Consider the following 12,354-nt stretch of genomic DNA (forward strand, 5'->3'; position numbering starts at 1 on the left):
GAGGATTTCCTCTGACACAGTCAGAATGCAGTGCCACATAAGCTTGCTGGGTCATGCCGAGATGTTGGTATGTGAGGAGGGAGGACAGAGGATCAGTAACAAGGGTGAGGAAGGGGTCCACAATGTGCCGAGTGAAAACATGGTGTTTGACGACGGAGATTATACGTCAAGAAGTTATATATATATAATCCTGCAAATTCTATATGGCTCTCAGTTTACTAAATGCAGAAGTCATAATATTTTCATTAAACTAGTGACACCAAAAACATTGAGTAGAGCAGCTTTAACAGAGCTAATTAAAAACCACAACAATATCTTGTGATCCAGCGAGGTCATGAACATATTAGTAACTGGCTAAAGTTGTCTTAGTCGGCGTTCTGTTGTCCTTAGCTCCACCCTCTCAATTCACTTCTGGTTGCAAAAAACCAAGATGGCGACGGCCAAAAACCAAGATGGCGATGGCCAAAATTCAGAGCTCAAGGCTTCAAAATGGCAGTCCACAAACCAACGATGCTACGGTGGCTACGTTCACTTTTATGTATACAGTCTATGGATAGACACCAAACATGTTTGTTTCCTAATCTTGAAATAAGATTTAGCCTTAGCCCTGAGCAGACGATGGCCCCTCCCACGCACCATCTGACCTGAACCATCCGATTCAAATATGTGACCACTTTGTTCCCCAAATGGCTGCTATTCCTAATGGGACTGAATTAAGGCACAGTTGAGGAAAAGGGAACGGGTGGCAGCACAATGTATTCCTGCAGAGCGTCGAATCTTTTCGTTGCCACGTGATGTTTTTCTGCGTTCCTGAGGTCAACTGACGAGCCGGGCTCAATGCAGGGCTGTGTGGACAAATCATATTCATGGTAGAGTAATTCTGGTCTTATTAAAGGCATCACTTCCCCTATTCCAATGTTTCGTGTCAGCAGCCCCTTTAACCCACCTGGGCGTAGACAGAAACCGGCCTGTAGCAGCCTTTCAGAAGGAGAACAGATCAGGATCACGCCAAAACAAGTCAAAGTCTTGGTGTGTCCATTATTCTCCTCATGGATCCCATCAACATTAATATTCCGCAAGGTTATGTTTATGGTCAAGGTGTAAAATCATGGAAATTTTAAACTTTACCCTTTTGGTTCGCTCGTTGTTTTTGGCTGCACACTACCTGCTCATTACCAAACAGCAGACAGTCACAGTTAGCTGCTAGCTGGTGAACATAGTGGAGCAGGAGGTGGTGGAGACCAAAAATAGAGCTTAAAGAAAGTGAATTCTGGACTTGTGTTCATCGGATGGCCATAAACGCGACTCCAGAAGAATGATAATGTTGTTCTTCATCTGATGGAAATGAGCGACTGTTTGCTAAACCGTTTGTCACATCAACTTAAACGATGATCTATATTACTGCAGGTTAGAAATATATCCAGAAAATTCTTCCCATATTGCAGATGTTTGTCAATGTTGATCATTTTCAGGCTTGTTTTTCTCACAGTTGCTGATTAAGCATTTTGTGGGCCTCAGCTTACTGAGCATTGACGTAACTCGATCACTTGCCAGTGGAAATTTGGGAAGCACTTGTTAGAGATTTGCTTCGTTAACAAGCAAAAGGAAAGTTCTAAATTCCTTCTGTCTCACTTGTTCCATTGGCAAACAGGTATCCAGACAACAAGGCCTGTCTCCTCTGCAAGCCAGATTTGGTAATTTGAGTATTTTTCCTGACATCAAAAAACTGTCTGAGCTCCCCAAATTTTGGACAAAGTTCCTGCGGTTATAAAAGAATTCCTCATATATCTTATGCCGAATAAAATCCTATCTCTCATTTGGGTTCATATAAGCTTTAACTCCATGTCATTGTCCATGTTATTGAACATTTTATTCTTGTGCACCTATTTCAGGGCTTGCCTCTCTGTCTCTTTACAGTCTGTTGAGACTTTTTTGGGACTTGCTGTATAAATAAATTGAATGACCTTGTGTAGGAGTAGATGCAGATACAGAGAATATGTGGCACTACATCACAGGTTTCTAACCTTTTTGGTTTAAACACGTTTGATTCATAAACTAGTCAAAGTCATCTCACAACCCCTAGTTCCCCGATTCAGGTTCCATATTTCTATGAGCTGAGAGCGTTTCACCTTCTGAGCTCATTTTAAAATGTTCCAGAGTCCCGAAGAAGTGGAACTACACAGTATTTCACAAGAAAAGAGACCAGACAGGACAATCCTGTTCTCTTCTCTTCTTTACCCGTCTTGTGAGCTCTCAGATTGATCTCAGGAGCTGGTGGGTGATGCAGACCACCAGGGTGGGGTTGTTAAAACTCTAATCTAGGAGACAAAACATTTCCCTCAAAACTTAATTGAGAACGCAGTTTAGTTGTATATGGGAATGTTATTTTGTCTTGAGACAGGGTTGGTTTGACGGGTTGTCTCTAGTGAACATGAGATATCTTTATCCTGAAATACAATACTAGTTTCCTCTTTTGTTGTAAATTTTATTTATTTGGCTTTTTTCAGCCTGGGTTCACTCTGTTGGCCTTTACAGAGGTTTAAATGATCAGATCCCCTTACAGGTAGCAGGTGCTTGTGATTTTAGAGAGGCAGTATGTCTACTTTGATCAAAAAGTCAACAAAGTAAAATCTAAATATGACGTCTTTGAATCTAGGTTTATCCATGTTGATCCACAGAATTTAGTGACTCGTCTTTACTCCTTTACTCAGAAATTGCTTCCGTTTAAATGTTAAATCCAAGAAAACGCAGTAAAAATACATCTAGACGACCATCTTTGACCCACTTGTTTTCCTTTGCACTTGTTCATTTTTGTTCTGGCACTTGACCCGCCAGTGTGATACACTGCCATGAGTCTTTATACGCCAAAGATAGAAAAGCCACAACCACATAATTATAGAGCACTATGGGTGTTTCCAAACTAGCTAACCAGAATATCCTTTTTCTCTTCTCTCTCTCTTTTTTTTAACCTAAGATGTAAGATTTCTCCACAGAGCAGTTGGGTGTTACATCCTTTCGCTCTATGAAACCTCAGTAGAGTGGAATCTGATGTGGTTCAGTACATTTAGCTTTCAACAGTCAACGTATTAAAGGAAAAGCTTTTTAGCGTAATGCATAAACAGCACACACATTTGGCTAAGAAGAGTAACCACAAATATTAGCAACCAGATATGTTGTAATTGTTATTATTTTGAACAATAAATTCATGATTAGCACTATCATTATTATCAATAACACTGCAGTTGAGCAGTTTCACGGGTCTTGTTTTACTTATAGCAGGTATTATTCCCACCACAAAACCATGAGCATAAAAAAAAGACAAAATCTGATTCATCTTTTCAGTCAGTCCGGTAACCAGACAGAGAGTCAGAGGTTTTGTGTGTCATAACAAACCAGACAAACTGTGAGTCAGTCACAAAAATAAACAAACAAATGACTTATGGCGGAGTTTATTTGGAAGATTTATTACATTCATTGTTTTGGTGTACCAACAGGATTTTGAATTTGAGACACTGATAATCTAAATGTACTGTATGAAAATAGAAATAATAAAAAACAGTGCAAGATAAACATTTTATCAATATTCCAGTATCGATATACAGTAAATATGGAGCGTTTTTTGGTCAAATAGTAAAATGTTTTAAGGCATTATGATACTTAGAGGTGAAAACATAAAAACAATACACAAAGAACTCACACAGATTACAGCGGTTTAAAAAAAACAACCCCAAAAGATCTAAAACAATAACAGCTCAGTGGTGTCTTTTTTTTCAGTGTCTACATGACATCGTTCTTACAAAGTAGTGTTGATGTTGTACAAATTTTGATAAAAATCCCCCCAAAAATGAAAAAGATCCCAACTCATGATTTACCTTTTCCACAATTCAACAAAGTAAATCTTCCACCTTTGAGCAGGTACGACTTTCCAGTCTGTGTTGCACAACCACATCGGTAAAGACGTGACTCAAGAGTAGCTATGCTCGGCATCTGTCTGTAAACAAAGTGTTGCCGTCACTACGTCTCGGCATGTTCGTGGCACGATGTGTAAATAAAGTTTCATGGGTTCCAGCTCACTACAGCAAATGTTATGTTGGGGCCTTGTCTCTTCTGCTTTGATTGTGCTGTACAGCAGGCAGTGACAAGGTTTACTATACTTCTCAGATGAGTACAAGAAGTGAAATCAAAATGAAGGTTTCTGTCGGTCTGGGAAAATATCTGGAGACATTTTTCTCTCATAGCTTTGGCGTATTCGTCCTCAGCAAGGCGAGGTCACCGCTTATCACCACCAGCAACACATTATCTCTGTAAGACAGCCGGATTCTAAGTCAACAGCTTTCCCAAAACAAAACAAACACGTCCTCCTGAAATGAACAGCTAAAACACAGTTGTAGATCATAAAACAGAATTCCTCATCAACTGTGAACTTTATTGAGATTATAACGTTACACGATTGAGCAATCTCATAACAAAAAGAGACACAGGGATATAATACAGCCGAAACAAAAGGGGTCAAATGTCATTATTCTTAGGTGAAGAATCTAGTTACTTTCTTGTGGAAGTCTGTACACATGACATCTATTGCATGTATGTCCGGCCTAGGAGAGGGAGCCCTCCTTTTCCCCCAAATTAAAGTTATTTATCCAAATCTAAATCAAGGGTATAAGGATAGTCGTATGCTGCACCGATTGTAAAATCCCTTAAGACAAATTTGTGATATTGGTCTGTATGAATAAAATTGATTTGATACACCCCCACTGCAAGAAACTAACAGTTAACATCTTTAGAAAAACAGAATAATTTGGTAAAAAAGATGCTTAGAAAAGGGCTCAATTAAGGCACAAACTGTGTAGTAATTCAAGGCTAAGGCAGCGATGTGATTATCCGTGTAAATATGAAGTAACCTACATACTGAAGGATTGACTTTTGAGAGTTTTTTCAGCGTCTAAATCTTCAGGCCGAGTGAACGCAGACGTAGAAGTTCTTGTGCTCCTCCCAGTAGTGGAGCTCATCTGTGAAGCTCCGGGACCAGGCCAGGTCTCTGCTGGTTTTGACCGTGTGGACCACGCAGGCGCCGGGCAACTTCTCAAACAGGACCTCGGCTACACCCACCACCGTGAGCTTCTTCTGACTCTGGATCAGCTGCTGGATGTGATTGCTGTCCACAGGCTCGGGCGAGGAGCTGTAGGACACCCAGATGTTAAGTTTCTCATCTGATGAAGGGACCTGGAAGCGGCTCTTCCCGGTCGGGCAGTGGTAATCCTTCTTGTTGACAAACATGCCTGAAGGGGCCCTGAAAATACGCACGGACCAGCCCACCCAGTCATACTTCTTCTTGAGTTTCTCTACTATAGCATCAGCTAGCTGCTGGTTGGTTAAGTTTGACTCGTCTCTCACCAGTCGACGGGAATCCATCTCAGCCTGTTTGGGGAAGCTGATGATGCAGTCTTCAATGACGGCATTCATTTTAACCTGGACAGTCTTCATCTTCTCACCCCAGTCTTTCAGAAGCGCGTCCTCCTCGTCGTACCCTTTCAGAGCGGCGTGGCCCAGAAGAGCGATGAGCCCGATGCAGAACAGCTTCTTCAGCCTGGCGCAGAAGTCCTCCACCGGCCGGCGACTTTTCTCCTCGTAGTTCAGCGTGATCTCGAGTACAGATTCCCCAGAGAAGTTATCTCCCGTCACAGAGTTGTAGAGGGTGTTAAGGTTTTTGTCACCACCGGTCTTGGCAAAATGATCCAGGAAAAGCTTCTTCTTGACCTCCCGGAACTTGGGTTTGGCGTTGAGGATGTCCATGTACTTCCTGAACTGGTTAGTGAGGTTCTCCTCCACTGGGAAATACACAGCATCCAATCCGCTCCTCTTAATCTCCTCGTTGATCCGCTGGATCTCCTCGGAGGCCACCTCCAGACGTTCTCGCACCTTCTGGAACTGCTCCTTCATGAACACCGCCTCTTTGCTTTCCACATTGTCCAGAGCCAGTTTAACGATTGGAGCGGCGATGGCGAAAATGGGGAAAAGGTCGCCGGCGATGCTGGCCACCATTTCAGCTCCATGTTCAAACACTTCCATCACAGTCTCCACCATATCCTTCCTATCCGCTACAAGCTGCTGTAGCTGGTTTGCCATCTTTGCTGATGTCTCTCAGACTGATTTCAATAAGAGAAAGATATTGATATGGTTAGAAACAGTCTGTTGTGATATTTAAGCAAGAACACCTCCTCTAAGAACAATCAAACAGGTCAAAAACTGAACACAAATGAGGCAGAAAGTATAAGACAAAACAAATGTGTTTTCTTGATCTACTTACTGTTCTGTTTCAGTGTAGTTAGACTGCGGCCTGCTTCCTCGCTCCTCTTACAACACAGCAAAAACTGATAAGGAAAGAGAGAAACAGCCAAGTGAGCTTAAGTGCTGGCTGATGGCCACACCCAGTGAGCAATGACTCAACCATGCAAAGGGAATTCAGCAGTGACGGAGGGCCGGTCTGGGCTGAATTGTTTGTATGTTATTTGAATGTAAATCGGCAGTTTCATTGAGGTGGTGCAATGAAACTTATAGGTTTATGTCGTGGGAATTGGGGAGGTATCTGTTATTGGTCTTAAACAAGCAGTGCATTCTATTATTTCAAGTATAACAACTCTCTGCTAGAAAGGGAATAGTATTATGTCAAAATGGAAAACTTGCTTTAAGCTAACAGCTGAGGTATAAAAGTGCTACAGATTAAGTTATAACAGCTACTGAGTTTGCGTCAAGAGATTTATTTTCATGACAACTGAGCAACTTAAAATGAGATGTCCTATGGTTGAAAGGTCTGGGAAAGATTAGTAAGTGGACTGTAAGTTAGGACACTAGTTATTCTGTCTGTAAAAGAGTCACACTTTATCTTCGGGTAAATCATTGTTTTCAGGGGGCCTAACATGATAAAAATATAAAAAGGGTTTAGTGATGCTAGATGGGTCCTTATATTAAGGAAATGACATCCTGTCTTGCACTGGAAAAACAAGAGGTCTATTGGATTTGGAAAATCTTATTTAACAAAACAGCTCCTCCCGAAGGTCAGGAAATGGAGAAAAAGCTGACTGTGAGAGCAACCCATATTCATTATCTAGGCATGTTCAGACACGTCCTTTTGCAAAACTGGAAATGTGTCATTTCAGTGGAAATCTAAATGGTACACTCTTCTACTGGCTTCACAACCTCACATTCAATGTCAACACAGCAGCTCAAGCTAATGAAGCTGTCCTCACATGTTTTAATTCAGGTTTCTGGCCTTCAGAGAGTTTTTTTTTGTTTTTAAACTGTGGCTGAAGGAGCAGATCTGTTTCTGCTTCAGCCAGCCCAGTCAATAATGAAGCAGCAGGCGTGGGAAGTGATTAAGTGTAAGAGGTTAAACTTGCTGGGCAAGGGTGCGTTTTCCAGTGAAGCTCAGCAAGTTACCACAGCAACAAGACAATGGAAAATAATCTGTCAGCTCGTTCGTCTCTCTGCTGAGGTGTGCTCTGTGGGGGTGATCTAGCTAGACTGCAGACGATTTCTGTGTGAAGATGGCACCCATTTCTCAGCCTGATGCATCAAACACCTCTGCAGCAGTCAGACACATCTGCAGGCATCCACAGACAAGAAGGATGTCAACACCGGTGATTCAATTCCAACGTGGATTTACAGATCAGAACAAAGATTTAGGGGGTAGTTCAACATTTTGGGACATTTCTTGCTGAGAGTTGATTAGAAGATCGATACCACTCTCATGTCTGGTTGACGATTACGAGATTTGAACAGCTAGCTGTTTCCCGGCTTTATGCTAAGCTAACCAGCTGCTAGCTGTAGCTTCATATTTAAAGGCCAGACATGAGAGTGATATTGGTCTTCTCATATACTCTTGGCAAGAAAGACAATAAGCGCTTTTTCCAAATTGGCAAACTATCCCTTTCCTTTGAACTTCAACCACAAAGTTCTATATGATATAAAATATGTCATATCTGCATAATCTTTCCTTGTGAGACTTGACAACTAAAACAACAAATTACAGGAAATTCCAGCAGGATGTTAAAGCATTTACAGTCACTGTATCTTATTTGATTTGACCGTGCTAAAACTGTGATTCCTGTTTTCCACTGGTGTTATCTATCTCTTTCTCTCAAGGTCCCGGGGGTGGTGTAACTGCAGACTGAGTGCACGTGAAGCACATTCTCACAGTTCAAACATAAAAGTGCTTGAAGAAATCACATTTTCAGAAATGGAGAGCTGGAGGTGCATCTCACCAGAGTTACAAGTCTTGTTTTTTGCTAATATTTCCACTTATACTCAGTGGTGGAAAGTAACTAAAGTACTGATTTACTTGTATACTTATACTGTACTGTAACTTTGAGGTATTGAGTATTTCCATTTATGCTACTTATACTACATTTCAGAGGGAAACATTGTACTCTTTTCTCCTCAGCTACTTTTCAGATTAAGGATACATTAAACCTTAAGACAAAAAAAAAAGCATTGTTTCCATTTTTTGTCTTGTGACCCCTCACAAAGAACAATGTCTACTTTGGGCCCCTTGTTAGGTTCAAGCTGTCTGTGAGTTGTTAGCAAATACACAAAACAAAACAAAAACTTGTCGCCAGTTTCTTTCATTTAAATAACAGTTTGAGGACCAAAGGAATACTATATTTGACAAAAAATGAAAATAGATTTGCGTATAGAAAATGTTTTTTCTTGTTTCCTGACCCATTAATCATCTCACGACCCCTCAGATTCGTCTTGTGACCCTTTGGAGGGGCCCAACCCCTAGTGTGGAAATCACTGGACAACAAATGAGTAGTAGTAAGTAGTTAAAAGTAGCTCCACTTCTACCTGCTACAATAGCACAATGTGAATCTGTATTAACTATAATGCAATAATAAGTCAGTCACGGGGGATATTTTTCTGCAGAACTAGTACTTTTAGCTGATAGTTCTTCTGGATTTTGACCAAAGAATGTATATTTTGACCTCCATTTTGAATGACTTTTACTTTAATGTTTACAGTGGTGTATTTGCACTTGTATTTAATTAAAACTAATCATTTAATGAAATGCACTGATTGAAAACAACAGGCTACATTAGAAACATGGTCATTTCTTGATATTTTGTTAAAGGCAAATCCGTTAAACAGCATTTGTGATAATAATAAAAAACATATTCATACAAGTAGCCTACAAGATGTCTCTATAAGAGCTCAGATAGTTCATGTTTCATTTATGCTGAGTGGCAGAGCTTCCTCTGAACACAAATATGACCAAACCCTCTGACAGCTGACCACTCAGTCTCGCCACCGAGAGATAGACGCGCAGTTAATGCCCCCTCTTAATGGAGCATGTATTGATCAGTCCGTGTACAAGCTCCTCTAATTGTATCATTGTACAGCCGATGGACAGAGAGCCAAACAAACATCGCAGGTTAACACCACAGACCGGGTTTTCTGTTACAACACAAGTAGATAGCGCCTTTAAAAAGTTAAAACACTTCCTGGAAAAAGTGAAGCGGTGGCACCAGATCTGGCAACCAACGCCCATAAAAATCGACACGTTTTAGTTTATACTGCTTCTTTTTTCTTTCTTTTTTTGCAGATTCGTCTAATCACCCACTTCACTTTATTAAATGAAGCCGCGTTAACAAAATACGCGCATTTGACATTTTTTAAACGGCACGTACGTCGGTGCTGTCAAAGAGGTGAAAATAACAAAAGCTCGATTATGTAACGAGAGGCAGGAATGGAGTCGATGAAGTTGAATCGATCGTTTCCTATTGAAGTGTCTTATCGCTTCCACCACAGTTTACCTAAATGAGCCTGTCCACTATGAAGCATTTTGAACAGAAATGGACTCACCTTAAAAAAGTTTGCGGAACAAATACAGTAACTTCCAGACTGTTTGTCTTCCTATTGGTCATGTGGCTCTCATGTTACAGAGGCACACCCAGTCAGAGAAAGAAAAAAAAAAAAAGTTGGGTGGTGGAGCATAAAAAAAAGTTGTGAGCATAATAGATTGTTGCTGTGGCGATATTATTACAGATCAACCACCACCCATTTGATAAACAAAGGCCTGTTATGAAAGCATTATTACTGTTGAAGGAGATTTATTGCAGTCAGCAGAACATTGTGCTTCCAAATTAATCATGATTTTCAATAATTGTAATAGGTTTTAACTCAAAAAGTGCGTTTTGAATAACTGAGTAATGAAGACCAATGACACAACCGTTCATATTTGTTTTGTTTATTACAAATTAAAGGAAAATATACATAAGTATATTGACAAAGTTGATTGTGGAATAAGGATTTGGGGCGTTTGCCCTGCAGCAATATATTGCACCAAAAGCAGCAAGAGTATTAGAATTGATTTTGTTTTACACACATTTATATCTAGGAGTGGGCGATATCGATATAATCCGCTTACACAGTATGACATTTTTTGTTTTGTAGTATACGTATAGGTGGTAAATATTCTCTTAAATTAAGAAACTGTATAAGAAATGACAAATAAATCCCAAATCAAGGTCCAATTATTTACTTGTTCTACAGTTTTCAAATGTCAGTAAAGAACTGGGAAGCTTAAAATAACCCAAACGGACAAATCTGGGTACTGCAGCCCATCAGTGCAACAAGACAAATCTAATAAACCATAAAGTAGTCCTGTTCATTGATTTACCGCATTGCCCACAATGGTCCGATACACCTAGAGATGTTTAAAGGTATTGAAGGGGAAGGGTGCATTGGTATAAACTATATGGCAAAGTTCTTCACAGTTAACAGATTAATATCGTCACATCGGCCAACCCTAGTCATATCCAATGGGGACAGAATCATCACGAGAGTCATAACCCTACATCAAAGCTGACATGGAGATGTACGGCTCTGAAGAAGAAACAAAACACCCTGAAGCTGCTGTATCATCATGAAAGATATATGTAAAAGAATAAAAATCACTACGAGCAAGACAAGGAATCACAAACCAGAAACCTGACAGAGCAGAATGTACATCGTCTAAAACAATATTTATGAATTCATTTTCTATATTTAATGGAAATATTTCCAGGTCTCTGGTAAAGACATTCATAAATGTTTGTGTTGCTCATTCTCTTCCTGTATGCGTCTGTGAGCCTACTCAGAGTGGATACACAGGTAGGCTTTTTTGTGTTTTCCATAGTAGTAACAGTCCTCTTGAAAGTTGTTGGACTCCACCACCTCCTTGTAATGGCTGACTGCATGGACCAGGCAGTTGGGGAAGCTCTTGTTCAGAACCTGAGCCACATCAATCATGTTCCCCTTTATCTTCTGAGCTTCAATCTGCTCCTGGATCTGACTCTTATTGATGGGCTTGGGGTCGACACAGAAAGAAACTACCACTTTGATCTTGCTCTTGGTCAAAATGTCAAACCAGTTGGCTCCTCCACTTCCGTGGCACTTCTTTCCTGCCAGCCAGTTGAAAAAGAAAATGCGCTCCTTGTCGCTGAAGGCCCTGATGGACCACTTCACCCAGTCGTATTTCTTAATGAGAGTACCCAGAAGGGATTTGGTGAAATCAAGGTTGACGGAGCCAGGATTCTCCTGTAGCAGGTGCTCCATGTCCTGCTTGGCTTGATCGGCAAAGTTCTCTGTACAGTCATCCACGGCCGCTTTCATTCGTTTCTCCACTTCCTCCATCCGTCCCTGCCACCTCTTCACCATCTCCTCCCCCACCACCCCTTCCTTGAGGGCGGAGTGGCCCATGACGGCGATAATGCCCACCACGAAGAGCTTCTTCAGCCGGGCGCAGAAATCCTCAACTGCCCTTCTGTTTCTCTTCTCTATGGTGACTATTGTTTCAAGCATGGGGTCTCCCGCGGTGGAGTCCCCAATGACAGCATTGTAGAGGGCGTCCAAGTTCAAGTCGGCATCGGTGTTCTCGTAATGGCTGAGGAACTTCTCCATTTTCTTCTCTTTAAACTTTGGCTTGGCGTTGACAAAGTCCTGGAACTTTTCGTACTGGCTGAGCATCTGCGCCTCCCGATCGAAGTTCTGCTTGTTCAACGACGTCTTCTGCAGCTCCAGGGCAATTTGATCGATCTCATCTTGGATTCCCTCGAGTTGCTGGTTGACCAGTTCGAACTGCTCAGTCAGGTAGCGAGCCTCTTTGCTGTCCGGGTTGCTGAGTAGCTCGGCTGAAGCCACAAACACAGCCTCCAAGACGGGGTGAAGCTGGCCCACAGTGGCAGCGAGCACCTCCGAGGCTTGCCCCATGATCTTCACACCTTTCTCGATCTTGTCCCTGTTCTGCACGAGCCAATCTGCCACATTATTCATCTTTGTATTATGTGTTTCACACTAACTAATCTAAATAGTTTTCCA

The 12,354-nt window shown here is 41.3% G+C and overlaps 2 protein-coding genes across 3 annotated transcripts in view; both read right to left on the reverse strand.

Annotated features, from left to right (window-relative positions):
* Window positions 1–3,433: 3,433 nt before the first annotated feature.
* Window positions 3,434–12,354, reverse strand: part of rpz4 (rapunzel 4) — a 10,612-nt gene continuing 1,691 nt past the window's right edge. Inside the window, exons 1-3 of one of the 2 annotated variants that reach the window (XM_079164278.1) lie at window positions 9,859–9,947; window positions 6,308–6,371; window positions 3,434–6,146 (exon numbers count right to left, since the gene is read on the reverse strand). In XM_079164278.1, the coding sequence (XP_079020404.1) occupies window positions 4,951–6,126 (1,176 nt within the window). In that variant the 5' untranslated portion in view covers window positions 6,127–6,146; window positions 6,308–6,371; window positions 9,859–9,947 and the 3' untranslated portion in view covers window positions 3,434–4,950. Of the gene's footprint in view, window positions 6,147–6,307; window positions 6,372–9,858; window positions 9,948–12,354 lie in introns of those variants that run through there. The other variant, XM_079164279.1, reaches the window with a different exon arrangement.
* Window positions 10,204–12,354, reverse strand: part of rpz5 (rapunzel 5) — a 3,681-nt gene continuing 1,530 nt past the window's right edge. Inside the window, exon 2 of the mRNA XM_079164277.1 lies at window positions 10,204–12,354. This exon is cut by the window's right edge and continues 22 nt beyond it. Coding sequence (XP_079020403.1) covers window positions 11,128–12,309 — 1,182 coding nt within the window. The 5' untranslated portion in view covers window positions 12,310–12,354 and the 3' untranslated portion in view covers window positions 10,204–11,127.

The sequence above is a fragment of the Pholis gunnellus genome (genome assembly GCF_910591455.1).
Source record: "Pholis gunnellus genome assembly, chromosome: 8".
NCBI classification, from domain to species: Eukaryota; Metazoa; Chordata; class Actinopteri; order Perciformes; family Pholidae; genus Pholis; species Pholis gunnellus.